A 17,860-nucleotide genomic window follows, 5' to 3' on the forward strand; every position below is an offset into this window, starting at 1 on the left:
TTATCCATTATGACTTAGAACATTTTCTATTTTAAATTATTCAGACCTGATGCAAAATTTTCTCAAGAGACAGTGTTTTTTTTTTTATCCCATTACTTATTCTGGAGAAGTTGTTATTGTTTATAACTTTTTTTTTAAATATTTTTTGTTCATTTTTTATTTATTTATTTGAGAGTGACAGACACAGAGAGAAAGACAGATAGAGGGAGAGAGAGAATGGGCACGCCAGGGCTTCCAGCCACTGTAAACGAACTCCAGACGCGTGTGCCCCCTTGTGCATCTGGCTAACGTGGGACCTGGGGAACCGAGCCTCGAACCAGGGTCCTTAGGCTTCACAGGCAAGCGCTTAACCGCTAAGCCATCTCTCCAGCCCTGTTTATAACTTTTTACTTCATGACAGCAGAACTTAAACAGGGATACAGTTTCAGTCAACTTACATTTTGTATTGAGTATCAAATATGAGTTGAATTTTGATATGAGATTAGCAGAGTGAATATGTCATTTTATACCTGAGTTGTCTAATATATTCTAGCCCAGACTGAGCAAACTTAACATAATTTGGCATTTTCTACCAAAGCCCCTGAGGACAATGTTTATTTATAAAAGAGATACTTTATAATGCTTTTTTTTGGTTTGGTTTTCTTTTCCTTTATAAAAGGTATATTTTAACTTTCTAAAACTGCTTATAGGAGACCTCATAGGTTCTCCTAGAAGACTGAAGTTGTATTGAATTGTTTTCTTCCACTTTAGGATTTAAACCGGATGAGAAGTGAATTGCTGGTGCCTGGATCACAGCTTGTCTTAGGGCCTCGTGAATCTAAGATACCTATACTTTTGATTCAACAGCCAGGAAAAGTGACTGGTGAAGACCGAGTAGGCTGGGGAAGTGGCTGGGATGTCCTACTCCCAAAGGGCTGGGGCATGGCTTTCTGGATTCCCTTTGTAAGTTACTTTTTGATTCCAACTAATAGTTGAAACATTGAAAATACATTGCTACTAGATACTAAAGGCTAAAAATGTACCCTTAGAAATATAATACTAGGAGAGAGAGAGCTTAATGGTTCAGAAGTACTGCTGCCCTCAGTTTAATCCCCAGCACCCAGGCAAAGCCAGGAGAGCATTGGGACATGGAGGGAGGAGGATTCCAAAGCTTGTGGGTCAGCTTGACTAGCCTTCCCAGCAGCAACATCAATAAGAGACATCCTGTCTCAAAAAAGGTGCAAGGAGAAGGTAAATACCCTCAGGTTATCCTTGAAACACACACACACACACACACACACACACACACACACACACACACACAGAGAGAGAGAGAGAGAGAGAGAGAGAGAGAAATGTAATACTAGATATAGAATATTTTATGTATAGTTGCTGGGGTCAGTTTCTCATGAATAAGATTCTGTTGTGATTTATTTATTTACTTTGAGTATTAAGCCCAGGTTGATCTGGAACTTGTCCTCCTACCTCAGCCTCCTAAGTGCTATGGTTATGGTGTGAACCACCATTCCCATATGGATACTTGAGCTTTTTTCCATATATTTTATTTTCATTTTATTGTAGTTAAATATTGATTGTACAGTTCACTGTGATATTTCCATACTTGCTGCTTCGTACGTTGGTCATATCCATTTACTGGCTCCTACATTGCTCCATTGGTTCTCCCCTAGGCATGCTTTCCAGACTGTGGTAATACTAATTTTTATTTTTGACACTTTCATACCTGTATATATTTTTATCCACTTCTCCATTACTTTCTCTTTTCTCCTCTAACTCCTCTTCTTCCTAACTAATGCCCTTTAGATTTTTAGAAATTTGTTTATTTGCACATCTTCGTGTATAGAAGTGCCAGAGTTTCTTGCTGCTGTAGATGAATGCCACGTCCATGTGTGTGCTGGGAAATTGAACCTGGGCCAGCAGGCTTTCCAAGTGAGCATCTTTAACAGCTGAGGCATCTCCCAGCATACCCGCTTAAATTTTTGAGTGGCATGATTTTTAAAATAGTAGTAACAATAAAATGTTGCATTTCCAACCTGAAGAAATTTGTTAGTTTAATTTTGACAATGTGCAGAGTGAATTGGGGGGGGGGTATCTTATTTATTTATTTATATTTTTTTGTCTTTCGAGGTGGTTTCTCACTCTGGTCTAGGCTGACCTGGAATTCACTATGTAGTCTCGGGGTGGCCTTGAACTCATGGCCATCCTACCTCTGTCTTCCAGGTGCTGGGATTAAAGGCATGTGCCACCATGCTTGGCTCTATTTTTAATTTATTTATTTGACAGAGAAAGAGGGAGAGAGAGAGAGTGAGAATGGGAGCGCCAGGGCCTCCAGCCACTACAAACAAACTCCAGACGTGTGTGCCCCCTTGTGCATCTGGCTAACATGGGTCATGGGGAATTGAACCTGGGTCCTTTGGCTTTGCAAGCAAATGTCTGAACTGCTAAGCCATCCCTCCAGCCCTTTGGTAAATTACTTCCTTTTTCTTTTTAAAGAGTCAGGTCACCCTTGAACTCACTGTATAGCCCAGGGTGGCCTTTAATTCACAGCAGTCCCAAGTTCTGGAGACTGTTAGATTCATGCAGGAAATTAATTTATTTTTGTTATTTTTATTTTTATTTTTATTTTTTTGGTTTTTCGAGGTAGGGTCTCACTCTGGTCCAGGCTGATCTGGAATTAACTATGTAGTCTCAGGGTGGCCTTGAATTCTCAGCAATCCTCCTACCTGTGCCTCCCGAGGGCTGGGATTAAAGGCGTGAGCCACCATGCGCATCAATTATTGGCATTCAATTAAGGAGTGGTAACTTTTTTTTTTTTTTTTTTTTTTTTTTTTTTTTTAAGAGGCAAGAAAGGTTTATTCAGGAGGCTTCAGTCCATGGTCACTTGGTTTATTGCCTTGGGGCTTGTGACAAGGTGCTACCTCATGGCTGCAATATGTGGCAGAGAAAGTGTTCACCTCCCAGCAGTTGAAAGAGAGAGAGACAAGGAGAGCTACAATCTCAGCATTCCTTTCAAAAGTGTGCTACCAATGACCTACCTTCCTCCCATTAGGACCCACTTTCTAAAGACTGCGCCATCTCCTAAATAGCACTATGGACTAGGGACTACATAGTCCACAAATGGCCTTTTGGGGGACATTCAAGATCCAAATTATAGCGCCCTCACATAGCACTTCTAGCTTGTTCATCCATGGATTACTTCGTTCTTTCACTAGGGAATGATACCATTAGGTCACTCCACTGAAGTTTTATTAGGAAAAATTTTAGTTTCTTGTTTGAGGTGTTGTGGCTTGAACCCAGGGCCTTACATATGCTAGGCAGGTACTGTACCACTGAGCTCTATCCCAGCCCATTAGGAAATGTTTCAGTTTAGACACTCATAATGAATGCCTGCGGACCCTTCACCTGCCATGTAGCTTAAGCATACAGCATCACTAGCAGTGCTGGTTCCTCATGCCTCTCTCATTTCCCACTTCCTCAAATAATGACATTTTTGTTTTGGTTGCTTGTCACCCACCATGTTGTTTTTTTTTTTTTTTTTTTTTTGAGGTAAGGTTTCGCTTTAACCCAGGCTGACCTGTGGAATTCACTATGTGAATTCAGTATTCAGGGTGGCCTCAAACTCTGCGAACCTATCTCTGCCTCCCGAGTGCTAGGTTAAAGGCATGTGCCACCACACCCAGCTCTTTTTGTCGTTGTTGTTAATATTTTATTTTATATTTATTTGAAAGGCAGATAGAATGGGCGAGTCAGGGCCTCTAGACACTGCAAACAAACTCCAAATGCATGTACCACCTGTGAATCTGGCTTATGTGGGTTCTGGGAAACCAAACCTGGATACCTGGGCTTTGTAGGCAAGTGTCTTAACTGCTAAGCCCTACCATGTGTATTCTTAGAGGTTCATCAAATGTTTGTTTGTCACAGGAAAATGCATTTAGCATGTTTTTAACATATTTACACCACTGTGTGGTTTACAACTTGCTGTGTTCCAGTGATGCTGGGTTCTTCCATGTTCATTGGTGAAGCTCCATGTCCTTCATTTGTTGCTGTTCTATAGTAATAGTAATATTTATAGCATTATGTATTTATCATTCTCCTATTGATACAATTAAGCTATTTCATTTTAAGTTGGCAAATTGGCAGCGCCCTTTTCACTTTTTTTTTTTTTTTAGATATATCGAGGCGCAAGAGTTGGAGGATTAAAAGAGACTACAGTGCATTCTCAGTATAAGAGGGCACCAAACATCCCAGCTGATTTCCCAGACTGTCTTGCTGGGTCTCGGGTTGCTAAAGAGCAAGCTAAGGACCTTCTTGAAATGTACAAAAGGTAGGAACCTGTCCACTCACCATGCCCAGCATTGAGAGTGGCTTCTGTAACTGCTAATGTGTAATGTGGAGCCTTCATAGACTTTCCTGAGTTCTGAATTACCAATAAGTTGCTGCTTTAGTCCAGTGATGAGTGCCTATGTCTAGCCTCAGATGCTGTTTCAGTTACAGCCTTTCTCTGGGTTATTTGCTTACTTTGTAATAGAATAAACTTGAGTTTGGACGCTGGCTAATTGATTTTTACTTCCAACCCTCATCCCTCATCCCCAATTCCACAGAAGTTGCTTTCTGAAAACTGATTTTAGAAGTAGTACCTATTTATAGAAACCTTAGTTAGGGCTGGAGAGATGGCTTAGTAGTGAAGGCACTTACCTGTGAAACCTAAGGACCATGTTCAACTCCCCAGAACCCATATAAGCCAGATGCACAAGGCGACACATGCGCAATGCCTCACATGCATACAGGGTGGCACACTTGTCTGGAGTTTGATTATAATGGCTGGAGGCCCTGGTGTGCCAATCCCCCCCCTTTTTCTCTCTCTCTCTGCTTCTTTCTCTCTCTGTCACTCTCAAAGAAATAAAAAGGAACAAAAAATAACAATAATAATAATAATAAAGGCATATGCCACCATACCTGGCCTGGATAGAGTAAAGAAAATTAGGCCGGTCTGTTGAGCTTGCCTCAAAAAAAAAAAAAATTAAATCATGGAAATCAGTAAAATATTAGCTGGTGTAATTCTGTCTTCGAGAGAGAGAGAGCACTGTTTTATATTTTAGTGCCTTAGCCATCTAGATTTACTTTCTATCATTCATTGGGGTTGAGTGGATTAGGAGCTTAGAAGTTCATGTGAATGCTATGAACCTCATTCCTACTAAACTGTCGTTTCCTGGAAGCACAGAAACTGTCTCTTGCTTGTCATGACATTTATGGTGTCTAGAGAGTGCTGGTGCACACGAGGCCTTACCTGTGTTGTCTGATGAGTGAGTATATGCTTAAATGTTGTATTCCTCTCTGTGAGCTTCATCTTGCTGTTCAGGGCCTGCCTGCCCGTTTAAATTGACAGAGTGGAGAAATAGCGACTTGTTTCTGGAGTGCTGGCTTCCCAGCTCTTTGGGGGCAGCCATCATGTGCTATATGTCCTGTGCTGCTTTTAGGCATTGAGAGTTCTCTATGTACCTGTTAAATAATTGATAAGAATATTTATTTCTCATCATCTGCATTTTCTTTTTCTTTTTTAAAGTTTTTACTGACAACCTTCATACATATAGATAATATGCCATGATCATAATCACCTCCCACCACCCTACATTTTCCCTCTCCTTAATCCTTCTTTCTAACTAGTCTGTCTTCTATTTTGACGTCATCATTTTTCCTCTCCTGTTTTGTAGGTCATCTGTCAGTAGTGTCAACGACTGTGAGGTCATGAACACCATGACCACTTTATATCTGAAAGACAGTATTGTAAGCACTCCTCCCTTTCCTTTGGCTCTTACATTCTTTCTGCCACCTCTTCTGCAATGGTTCCTGAGCCTTGAAGGATGTGATAGGGGTGTCTCACTTAGTAATGAACACTCCACTGTCCCTTCTAGGCACTTTGCTGGGTTTTGATGAACCCAGTGGTCACTGCCATCTGAAAAGAGAAACTTCTCTAACCAAAGGTGAAAGTGGCATTAATATATGGACATAAGCAGGTATTTAGAGGGAAGTTTAATCAGACAACAGTAGTAGTTTCTCCCGTAGGACTTATGACCTCCTCAGCCCTAGTTTTTGATTAGGATTTCAGTAACAGGCAGAAATTCCCTCCGATGGAGTGAGTCTCAATTCTAATCAAAGAGCAGTTGGTTTCCCCATAACAGACATGCCACCATTGCACCGATTGGTCCATTTGGCTTGGCTGGCCAGCCATAAAGTTTGCAGGGTCCACTACTGGTTAAGATTGTAGATGACTTTTCTCCCCACAACAGTCTGCATAGGACTTTCCAGCACCCTGATCACTAGTCAACTGGGAGGGGGCATGCAGTCCAAGCATGTGGAGCCTTTAGGAATAGGGTCTTACCATCTAGTCCTGGTAGACAACCAAGAGCCTTGGCAATAGCCTGTAATGTTTTGAGGATATCAGGGACCTCCCTGACCATCAACTCACCGGAAGTTATCCCTCTTCTGGCACTGAAATTTTATTCATTTGCAAGCGGGGGTGGGGGGGATGGGTGCATCAGGGTCTCTTACTGATGCAAATAAACTCTAGATGCATGTGTTACTTTGTGCATCTGGCTTTACATGGGTACTAGAGAATTGAACCCGGCCTGTCTGGCTTTGCAAGCAAGCACCTTTAATTGCTGAGCCATCTCTTCAGCCCTTCTAAGATAATTATTTATTTAGTTATTTAATTTATTTGCAAGCAGAGAGAGTGGGAGAGTGAAATTTTCTTACTATAGTCCATGGCTTCTTGAGTACAGCATTATTTACTCCCATAGGATACTTCTACTCAAACTCTGTCCTTAACATTTTTTTTTAAATTTTAATTTAATTTTATTTATTTGAGATAGAGAAGGGTCATGCCAGGGCCTTCAGCCACTGCAAATGAACTCCAGACGCATGCATCACTTTCTGCATCTGGTTTACGTGGGCCCTGGAGAATCGAACCTGGGTCCTTTGGCTTTGCAGACAAGTGCTTTAATTACTAAGCCATCTCTGCAGCCCTTAAATACTTTTATTTATGATAAGGAGAGAGAATGGGCATGCCAGGGCCTCTAGCCAATGCAAACGAATGTGATCATTCACATTTTTTTAAATTTAATTTTTATTAACATTTTCCATGATTATAAAAAAACTCCATGGTCCTCCCTCCCCCCCCCTACTTTCCCATTTGACATTCCATTGATCATTCACATTTTTAATGTATATATTTCACAGATAGTTTTTTGAAAATAAGCAGATTGTACTGGGTATTCTATTTTGAAGCATGCTTTTTTCATTTAACAATATATTGTATCAAATAGTTTCCCTACATTAGTAAATTCAACTCTGAACCAAAAGTTGGCATACACTTTTGGTAGAGGGCCAAATGATAAATAGTTTGGGCTTTCTGGACCCTTTGTTCTCCATGACAACCACTCAGCTCTGCCACTGTGGCAGGAAAGCAGCCACCAATAACACATAAACAAATGAGCCTGGCTGCGTTCCAGTCAGAGCTGATTTATGGACACTCAATTTGAATTTCATAGACTTTTCATGTGTCATAAAACATTATTCATTTTTTTTTTCAATCACTTAAAAATGTAAAAAGCATTCTTATTCTTAGCTCATGGATCTTATAAAAATGGATAGCATCTCAACTTGCCAGCTCTTACACAAAATGGAACTTAGAGTGGTTCCATACGGTTGCAGTGTGGGTGTGCTGTGTTCGATCAGTGGCCTTTTAGACTATTTCTGATTTCTTGTGCTGTGCTTCTGGGAACAGACATTTCCCTCTATATCCTACATTCATACATTCTTCCTGTTGCCCCAGAGCAAGTCACCTGGCCCAATTTCAATGGTTGTAATCTCTCATATAATTGCAGCTGAATGGGCAGCAGTTTCTGCCCAATGATTTCTTTCTGTGCCATATCCCTCATATATCAACATATTTGTCTGACTTATTCATTCATTTAAAGAGTACTGTGGGTCCCATACCATTTTCAGGTACTGTGTGGCTACAGCAGGGACAGAGTAGACTAGGACCCAGTGTCTAGTGGGGGAATAGGCCTGAGCACAGTTCTTCCATTACGGGCTTGTAGAGGACCATACATTCTGAATACAGACCTCCGTACTGTGGCTCTGGTGGTGAGCAGACTAGGTAGACTCTCTGGACTGTGATTGTCTTCTGCTCAGCGAGCAAAGAGGAAAGGCTGCCAGTTAATGCAGGCAGAGGAGAGGGGGCTGAAGAGATGACTTAGTGCTTACAGTGCCTGTTGCAGTCAGGTTTGCATTGTTGGCAGAAATCACCTGACCAAGAGCAGCTTTGGGAGAACAAGGGCTTATTTTGGCTTACAGACTCAAGGGGAAGCTCCATGATGGCAGGGGAAAACGATGGCATGAACAGAGGGTAGACATCACCTCCTCACCAACATCAGATGGACAAAAGCAACAGGAGAGTGTGCCAAACAGTGGGAAGGGGAGCTTGCTATAACACCCATAAGCCCACCCCCAAATACACCACCTCCAGGAGACATTAATTCCCAAATCTCCATCAGCTGGGAACCTAGCATTCAGAACACTTCTGTTTATGGGGGACACCTGAATCAAACCACCACATTCTGCCCCTGGCCCCCATAAACTGATAACCATACATGATACAAAATACAGTGTATCCAGTCCAACTTTAAAAGTCCCTATAATTTTTATCAATTTCAATGATGCTCAAATTCCCCATAATCCAAGGTCTTTTAACTAAGCCATAATACCAAAAAATTCTACCCCCAAACCCCATAATGATACAGAATAAACATTCACACTGCAAAAGATGGCACTGGGCATAGCAAAGAAATATTCAACCAATACAAGATTTTTTTTTTTTTTTCCGAGGTAGGGTCTTAAACTAGTCCAGGCTGACCTGGAATTCACTATGTAGTCTCAGGATGGCCTTGAACTCACGGCAATCCTACCTCTGCCTCCTGAGTGCTGCTATTAAAGGCGTGAGCCATCATGCCCGGCTCAATACAAGATTTAAAACAGGGCAAACATCAAACTCTGTAGCTCCAAGTCCAACAACTGTAGTCAGTGACAAATCTCCAAGTCTGATAATTCTAACCAGCAACAAGTCTTGGGAGCTCCAATGCCGCCCCTCCAGCTAAGCTACTCACAGTACTGGAAACTTCGTCCAGGCCAGCAGCTCTCCTTAGCAGCCGTTTCGTGGTCTTGGTATTTCCACTGAGTCTCCACTGCAACTCATGGTTCATCCTCATGGCTCCATAGGGTCTCCATGCAGGGAATCCAGCAAACCTGCTTCACACTGCTCATGGCCGTTTCCAAACACAAGACCAACAAAACAAAATTCAAGCTGGCCATGGGACTGTCATGTGCATTATGGAATCTTAGCTGGTGGAGTGGGTTGGGAAACTGGGGGAGCAGTAAGGAAATCGTAGCATACATGAGTGGAGGCTTATGTGGTTGAGGAATTGTTGAGGACTGTAAGGGACATTACTGTGAGAAAAATATACTTGAACTTGGTATTTTAAGGTAGCACAAGTGGTGCCAGCAATGAAAAAGATACTGCTGGGGTGTGTGGGGGGGTGGTCCTTAAGGTAAGATGCAATCTGAGTTGAGGTACTGGTGGGCCAAGGCATGCAGAAGATATTTAGGTAAAGCAGAGGCCACTGGAAATGACAAGTGTCTTGAGTGGAGGGAAGGTGGTTCTTCAGGTGAATGGTGTACCTAGGAAGCTGACAGAGGCAGGAAGAGCTGCTTTGTATGACAATGTGTAAAGTCTGGATGAAGAGAGAGGAGAAATGGCCTGGGTATACAGGAAGCTGTCTGCCCACACAGGCATGGGTGGTGAGAAGAGCCAGCTATGCCTGTGGGAGAGCAAGCATATGCCTTGCATGTGATACCTGGTTGTTAAGGAAAGTTGTGCATTTTAAGGATTTTGGTGTTCTGTTGCCCAGCTGTTTTTACTGAATTAAGGATTCCCCAACTCTAACCAACCTGTAATATTAAGTTTTTTTTTTAATATTGGCAGGCTAGTAGGTAAAATAGTATCTATTTTAAATTTTAAATTTATTTTTTATTACTAACAAGGCTGGATTTTTTAAAAAATCACCATTTTGTGTCCCACCCCCGTGTGTGTGTGTGTGTGTGTGTGTGTGTGTGTGTATGTATGTATGTATTTCATTTGTTTTCTTGTCTTCTTTTTGACATATATCTATTCCCATCTACCACTTTTTTTTTCTTCTCTGTGCCAGGGGTTAAATCCAGGGCCTTGAACCACATAGCTAGTCTCAGCCCTGCTTTGTCTATTTTTTTTTTTATCAACAATTTTTGTTTTTTCTTTTATTAACAACTTCCATGATTGTAAACAGTATCCCATGGTAATGCTCTCCCTCCCCCCACTTTACCCTTTGAAACTCCATTCTTCATCATATCCCCTCCCCCTCTCAATCAGTCTCACTTTTATTTTGATGTCATGATCTTTTTCTCCTATTATGGTGGTCTTGTGTAGGTATTGTTAGGCACTGTGAGGTCATGGATATCCAGGCCATTTTGTGTCTGGAGGAACACGTTGTAAGGAGTCCTACCCTTCCTTTGGCTCTTACATTCCTTCTGCCACCTCTTCCGCAATGGACTTTGAGCCTTGGAAGGTGTGATAGAGATATTGCAGTGCTGAGCACTCCTGTCACTTTTTCCCAGCACCGTGATGCTTTCTGAGTCATCCTAAGTTCACTACCATTTGAAAGGAGAAGCTTCTCTACCAAAAGTGAGAGTAGCATTACTATAAGGGTATGAACATTAAGAGAAGTGCTTACTGGTCAGTTTGATGAACACAGTATGTACATTAGCCAGACAGCAGCAGACGTTACACCCCTAGGGCTCATGACTATCCCGTTGTAGGTTCTCATTATCGGGTGTATTCCCTCCCATGGAGTGGGCCTCCAGTCCATTTAGAGGGCAGTTGGTTTCCACTATGACAGACGTGCCACTATTGCACCTGTTAGCCTATTTGGCCTGGCTGTCCAAATATAAGGCTTGCAGAGTCCACTGTTGAGTATCTGGTGATTTCTCTCTCTCCCATTGAACTGCATGTAGAATGGCTTCTTCCACCTTTCTATCAGCTGATCTACATGGAAGAGGTTATTAGCTCAGTTCCAGCAGGATTTCTCAGTGGCCTTGCAGCCCACGTATGTGGAGCCTTCAGCAATAGGGTCTTACTATCTATTCCTGGTGGGAAACCAAGGGTCTCAGCAATGGCCTGTAATCTTTTGGGAACATCAGGGACCTCTGTGGCCAAGAACTCACTAGAAGGTATCCCATCCCTGAAAATTTTCTAGTAACAATCTAAGGCTCCTCAGTGTTCCATTGTCCAAAAAAGTAGGTTTCCATATGATTTATTTATATCCTCTTAGATTTTGATTAGCTCTCCCTCCATCTTTCTTTTACTCAGTCTCTTCCCCTGACCTCACTTGGGCCTTTTCACCTCCATTAATCTATTCTTCTACTTACATATATACAATACCATCCTATTAAATACCCCCCCCCCCTTCCTTTCTCTTCCTTGTATATCTCTTTTCTAGCTTACTGGCCTTTGCTACTGAGTTTTCTTCCTGCTCACAGAGAAGTCCAATCATCTGTAGCTGGGATCCACATATGAGAGAGAACATGCGACATTTGGCTTTTTGGGCCTGGGTTATCTCACTTAGTATAATCCTTTCCAGATCCATCCATTTTCCTGCAAATTTCATAACTTCATTTTTCTTTACTGCTGAGTAGAACTGCATTGTATAAATGTGCCACATCTTCATTATCCACTCATCAGTTGAGGGACATCTAGGCTGGTTCCATTTCCTAGCTATTGTGAATTGAGCAGCAATAAACATGGTTGAGCAAGTATCTCTAAGGTAATAAGATAAGTCCTTAGGATATATGTCTAGAAGTGCTAGAGCTGGGTGCTTTATCTGTTTTTATTTCATTTATTGTTGCGTGTGTATGTGAGTGGTCTGTGTGTATGCATGCAGGCATGGGTGTGTGGCACTCACTAATTTAGCTAGACTAGATAGCCAGAAAGATCCCAGGATTCTCCTGTCCTCTTCGCCTCCCCGGTACTCACATTATAGGTGTTCACTATTAGAGCCAGCTTTCTCATGGGTGTTGGGGATCTGAACTCAGCTCGTCATGCTTGTGCAGCGAGCACTTTATCCATGGAGCCATCTCCCCAGCCCCAATATTTTAATTACTAGTGTTGAGCATGCTTTTGGAATTTTCCTTGCCACCTATCTGTCTTTAAGGGACATTGCGGTGTAGTGGTTTATGAGCTATACTACCTGGGTTCCTGTCTGAGCTGTACCACTTAGTAGGCCAGGACATAGAGGTCAGGAGTAAGAAACTTCACTGTAACCTTGAACTTAGAGTCTTGTAGATAGACAAGGACATCATGGCGTAACTCCAGGGGCACCATTTACTTGTTCTCTGGAATTGTACTGAATGCAGCGGAGCTGCTCTGAATGTACCACCTGTAAAAGACCAAAGAGGAGAAGAGTGCTTCGACTCAGAGCTGGTTCTTCTTCATGTGTGTCTTGGGAAGCCTTGTTTTTAAAAATGATACTATTTTTTTTTTTTTAGTTTATTTTTATTTATTTATTTGAGAGAGAGAGAAAATGGGGCGGGAGAGAGAATGGGTACTCCAGGGCCTCCAGCCACTGCAAACTAACTCCAGATGTGTGTGCCCCCTTGTGCATCTGGCTAACATGGGTCCTGGGGAATTGAACTAGGGTCCTTTGGCTTTGCAGGCAAATGCCTTAACCATTAACCCATCTCTTCAACTCTATATGTACATATTTTTTAATGTGTGTGTGTGAGAGCGAATTAGCGTGCCAGGGCCTCCAGCCATTGCCACTCAACTCCAGATGCATGCGCCCCTTTGTGCACATGTGCAGCCTTGTGCACTTGCATCACCTTGTGCGTCTGGCTTATGTGGGATCTGGAGAGTTGAACATGGGTCCTTAGGTTTCGCATGTGAGCGCCTTAACCACAAGTCATCTCTACAGCCCACAAAGCCTTTTTTGTGTTTGTTGGTTAGAGATGGGTTATAATGGCCACAACTATTTTAATTGTTCTTTTCTCAGTTGTTTACAACTGGTTTTCTTTTATTAGACGCCCTCCTGCCAAAAGGCCCAACTATGTTAAACTTGGCACAGTGACACCTTTCTACTGTCCCTGGGAGCAGCTGACTCAGGAGTGGGAGTCCAGGGTCCAGGCCCAGGAGGCATCTGAAGCTTCAGCTCCTGGTGGTAAGGAGAGTGATGCTCCCGTGCCTGGAAAGATCCATCAGCCATCACATGAAGCAAGCCGGGAGCCAGAAGTCATGGACACAGAGTGTCAAGACCAGGAAGGGAATGAGAGGGTTCTGGACCAGGATGCCAGTGAGAAACTTGTCACTGCCACTGGCAGTCAGCTCTGTGTTCTTCGGTAAGTATGATACATTTTGCATTGCTTATTTTATATTGACCAGGGTACAGGACGTGTTTCCAGTATTCCTTTATGCTGAACCCAAGTGCGTTTGTGGACTTTTTTTTGGTGGAATCTGAAAGGGAGAGATTGATTTGAAGTTTCATAGGAGGCATAGGGAAGCAGTGTTAGTGTGACTTGAGGCACAGTGCTAACAGATGAAAGGATTGAAAATACTGTCATCCTTCATCCAGGCCGTTTCCCCTAGAACCTTTCATTTGGTCCTTGCTCACACAGAAGTCCCCTCATAGACCTGATCTTAAGAAGTGAAGAACTGCCCAGCAGGTCTTCTTTGTTTTCCATCCCTGAGTTAGTGCCTTTCCAGTTCTCTGAACTGTGGGGATCTGTGGTGGGCTAGCAGCTGTTCAGGGTAGCGTATAGTTGTGGCTTCCTCATGAAATGTGTTCTGCCCTCTGTACTGCTGTTGGCTCAGCACTCTGCATAATGTGCATGGATTTTAAAAAGTACTTGTCGCAGGCTGGAGAGATGACTTAGCGGTCGAACGCTTGCCTGTGAAGCCTAAGGACCCCGGTTTGAGGCTCGGTTCCCCAGGACCCACGTTAGCCAGATGCACAAGGGGGTGTGCGCGTCTGGAGTTCATTTACAGTGGCTGGAGGCCCTGGCACGCCCATTCTCATATTACATTTTGATCATATGTACCCCCACATTACCTTCTCTATTCCTGTTAGCTTCACTCTACTACTTATCTCCTACTAGTGGCTATTGAAGAAAATGACTTGCCCTCCCCAGCAACCTTTCCTATCATCAGGGCAGGGTGTGGCTTCCCAAGCCCCTCCCTGTCTATCTGAAACTGAATGCTGCCTGACCCTGTCATGTGCAGGTCTTACATAGGTCACCACAGCTGCTGTGAGTTCAAGTACACAATGGCCTTGTGATACATGATACCAGAGATCCACAGAACTCCTTCCATATTCCAGCTCTTACTTTCTTTCCATCCCATCTTCTGTGATGTTCCCTGGAGGGGATGATATGTATATCTTGTTTAGGGCCTGCTTTAAAGACTTTTTTTTGTTATAATTCTGAATAAAACTACACATCTAGTATAAAAATTCTTAACTGTAGCAACACCTAAATTTCTAATTGTGTGTTTTACCCTGGAACAAAATATCCTCAAATGTATGTCTTTGACTTCATGTAGGAATAGAAAATTACTGAAGCAACTATCGGTCTGGTGCGGTCCCAGCTCTAAGGACAGGCGGACTCCATGCAGGGGTCATCAAGACTTGACCAGAGAGGCCTGCCTGTCCATCCTGGCCCACTTCCCCAGGGCACTGGTGTGGGTCAGCCTGTCCCTGCTCAGGAAGGGCAGTCCCGAGCCTCACACCATGATTTGCGTCCCAACAAAGGAAGACCTGCTCCAGCTTGGTCAGGATCAGCATTACTGTGGGCCCCAGGAATCCAGACACAGTGACCCCTTTAAGAGCATGATCCTGAAAGCGAAAGAAAAGAAGAAAATGGCAAAGAAGCAGAACCAAGGAGCCACCTCTTCCGAGGCCCTGGCACCAGGGGCTCCTGCAACTGGGCAAGAAGCTCTGACTCTCGGGCTGTGGTCAGGCCCCCTCCCGGAAGTGACAACGCACTGCTCCAGAACCCTTCTAGGCTTTGTCACACAGGGGGATTTTTCCATGGCTGTTGGCTGTGGAGAAGCCCTGGGGTTCGTTAGTGTGACAGGCTTGCTGGACATGCTGGCCAGCCAGCCAGCAACCACCAGGGGCTTGGTGCTGCTGCGGCCTCCTGCTTCCCTGCAGTACCGATTCGCGCGAATGGCCATTGAGGTGTGAGTGCAGGTTCATAGCCAGCCAGACCCAGATCCGGGCTGTGCGAGTCCCACAGTTGGTGAACACCAGCTCTCCCTGCCTTCATTTCATTTTCCACATATAATGTGAAATTGCTTGGAGGCAAGAATTAAAATTATATAATTATGCAAATGGTGAACTGTTTACATCATTCTGGTAACCTAAATACTATCCATCTCTTCCTGTACTTGTGAGATGTTTAAATTGTTTAACATGTGTAACCACACACTTTGTATCTCTTGGTCTGTGTAATTCTTGCTGAAAAGTACTATAAGCTGTACCTTTTATTATTCCTTCTTTGTTAGGAACAAAGAGCTAGGAGGTCTCTGAAAAAAACATGTCACATGAGCAGCAGTAACTGTTTAATGTTTTATTACTGAAGGGGGAAAAAAACTGTAGGGGGTTGGGAGTGTAGCCCAGTGGTAGAGTGCTTGCCTAGCATGTGGGCTTGTTGTTTTTTGTTTTTTTTTTTCTCTCTCTCGTTGACGTAGGGTCTCACTCTAGTTCAGGCTGACCTGGAATTCAGTATGGAGCCTCAGGCTGGCCTCAAACTCACGACGATCCTCCTACCTCTGCCTCCCGAGTGCTGGGATTAAAGGCGTGCGCAACTAGCTTGTTTTTTGTTGTTGTTGGTTGTTTTTTTTTTTTTTTTTTACTTCTAGCACTACACACACATACAAAAGAGTGTAAGTAACTGGTTTCTGTACATGAAACAAAGGCCCTGTGGGCTGTGCATACAGGAGTCAGTATGCTGTGAAGAAAGCAGTGGGCAGTCTACTGCTCCCTGTTTTCAGTGAATGACAAAACAAGTGTTGGGTCTGTGACTCTGATCCCTTCACCTTTTTGTTGTTGACCAGCTTGTGATCCTAGGAAGTTACTTAATTTTTTTAAGTTAAAAAAAATGTTTTTTCTTTCTGCAGATAATTTCTGAAAGCCTTACAGGAGGATTTCTCAAAGTCTGTTCTATGAAATATGTTACCTGATTAAAAAAGTTCCCAGGGGCACATTGGTTTGGGATACTTTGAGTTAAGTAAAAATAAGTATTTTGATTTTTTTTTTTTTAAAGGCAGGCTCTTTAGCCTAGGCTGACCTGGAACTCACTCTGTAACTCAGGCTGGACTTGAATGCATGGAGATCCTCCTACCTCTGCTTCCCAAGTGCTGTGATTAAAGGCTTGTGCTAACATGCTGGGCAATTTTTTTTTTTTTTAATTGGAGGACTTTTGAAAACTTCTGTGTGATAGTGTGCATTGTGAATTTACAGGAAGTAGGTAAGAATATTGAATATTTTCGGTGTCATTTTGATCCTGACACTTTAAGGAGCACGTCAGGATCAGCAGCAGGAACACACTTTGGGTGGTGTGGCTGTGTGGGGCCAAGTGACCACACAGGTGCAGTCACCTTGTTCACTTGAGTCTTCAGAGGGCCAGAAAAGAAACCTCATCTCACTGTGCAGGAAGTGTGAGCTCATCATTGCTTTTCTGCACCCAGATCTTCGGGGTGGTGTGTGTGTGAGAGACAGGACAAATATTTCAGTAGTGGGAAAGCACCTTGAACCAAGGAAGTGGCTGGTGTTTCCCCTTTCAGCAGCCTCTCAGTCTTTCCAACCCCATGAGATGAAGAAAACCTCAGTGTAACTCAGTGGTGTCTATAAACAGAATAAATGAAAATGTCACCTGATGTTCAGTTGAGTATTTATTGGCGTATTCTGCGTTTGTTTTTCGGGCTCTGAGCCATGCCGTCTGTGGCTCAGTGCTCTTGACAAGTCTGAGCGTGCTTCGTGGTCGCCTTACCTAATTGTGCACGGCTCTCTGCCTGGGGCCTGTTGCCCTGCCCTCAATCCTGGGGGCAGAACGCTCACAGCTTTGTGGGTGGTACAGCAAAGAGCCCTGCAATGAAAGGATAGACCAGCACTTCTCAACATCTATTCCTGGGAACACTGGTTCCTGGGAATAAGTCTCACCACTAAGTGAATCCGGGCAGAACTCTGTAGAGCATTCTTCTATTGCTGATTCCCGGTGAATGCCTTGTTGAAGCTCTGCACCCGGCAGGAAAACCCCCTACACACACCTTGGTTTTCATACCTGTTGTCCAGACACTACTAGTTTCATGGAATATGCTTTGAACACATGCAGAGACAGCAGTGGATTTGATTATTGTGCTTATTTTGGTCCTGTGAGGTGCCTGCTGAGCTGTACTGAGCCTTGTAGCTATCAAATAAGTGTGACATGGTCTCTGGTTTTTTGTTTGTTTGCTTTTTGTTAAGGGAGCAATGATACGGCCCACAAAGTCAGGAAGGTTCTAGAAGTTGTGAGCTGAACATATTAGTTATATACCTGAGTCCCACAAGAACTGATTGGTTTTTCATGATGCATGGCTTTTTTTTTTTTTTTTTTTTTTTTTTGGTTTTTCGAGGTAGGGTCTCACTCTGGTCCAGGCTGACCTGGAATTAACTCTGTAGTCTCAGGGTGGCCTTGAACTCACAGTGATTCTCCTACCTCTGCCTCCCGAGTGCTGGGATTAAAGGCG

At 43.3% G+C, this 17,860-nt stretch overlaps 1 protein-coding gene across 2 annotated transcripts in view; it reads left to right on the forward strand.

Moving 5' to 3' along the window:
* Positions 1-15,740, forward strand: part of Pop1 (POP1 homolog, ribonuclease P/MRP subunit) — a 41,087-nt gene extending 25,347 nt beyond the window's left edge. For both annotated transcript variants that reach the window (XM_045144554.1, XM_004663054.2), the window contains exons 13-16: positions 751-942; positions 4,167-4,321; positions 13,162-13,476; positions 14,675-15,740. In XM_045144554.1, coding sequence (XP_045000489.1) covers positions 751-942; positions 4,167-4,321; positions 13,162-13,476; positions 14,675-15,317 — 1,305 coding nt within the window. In that variant the 3' untranslated portion in view covers positions 15,318-15,740. The remainder of the gene's footprint in view (positions 1-750; positions 943-4,166; positions 4,322-13,161; positions 13,477-14,674) is intronic.
* The last annotated feature ends 2,120 nt before the right edge of the window (positions 15,741-17,860 follow it).

The sequence above is a fragment of the Jaculus jaculus genome, chromosome 2 (genome assembly GCF_020740685.1).
Source record: "Jaculus jaculus isolate mJacJac1 chromosome 2, mJacJac1.mat.Y.cur, whole genome shotgun sequence".
NCBI classification, from domain to species: Eukaryota; Metazoa; Chordata; class Mammalia; order Rodentia; family Dipodidae; genus Jaculus; species Jaculus jaculus.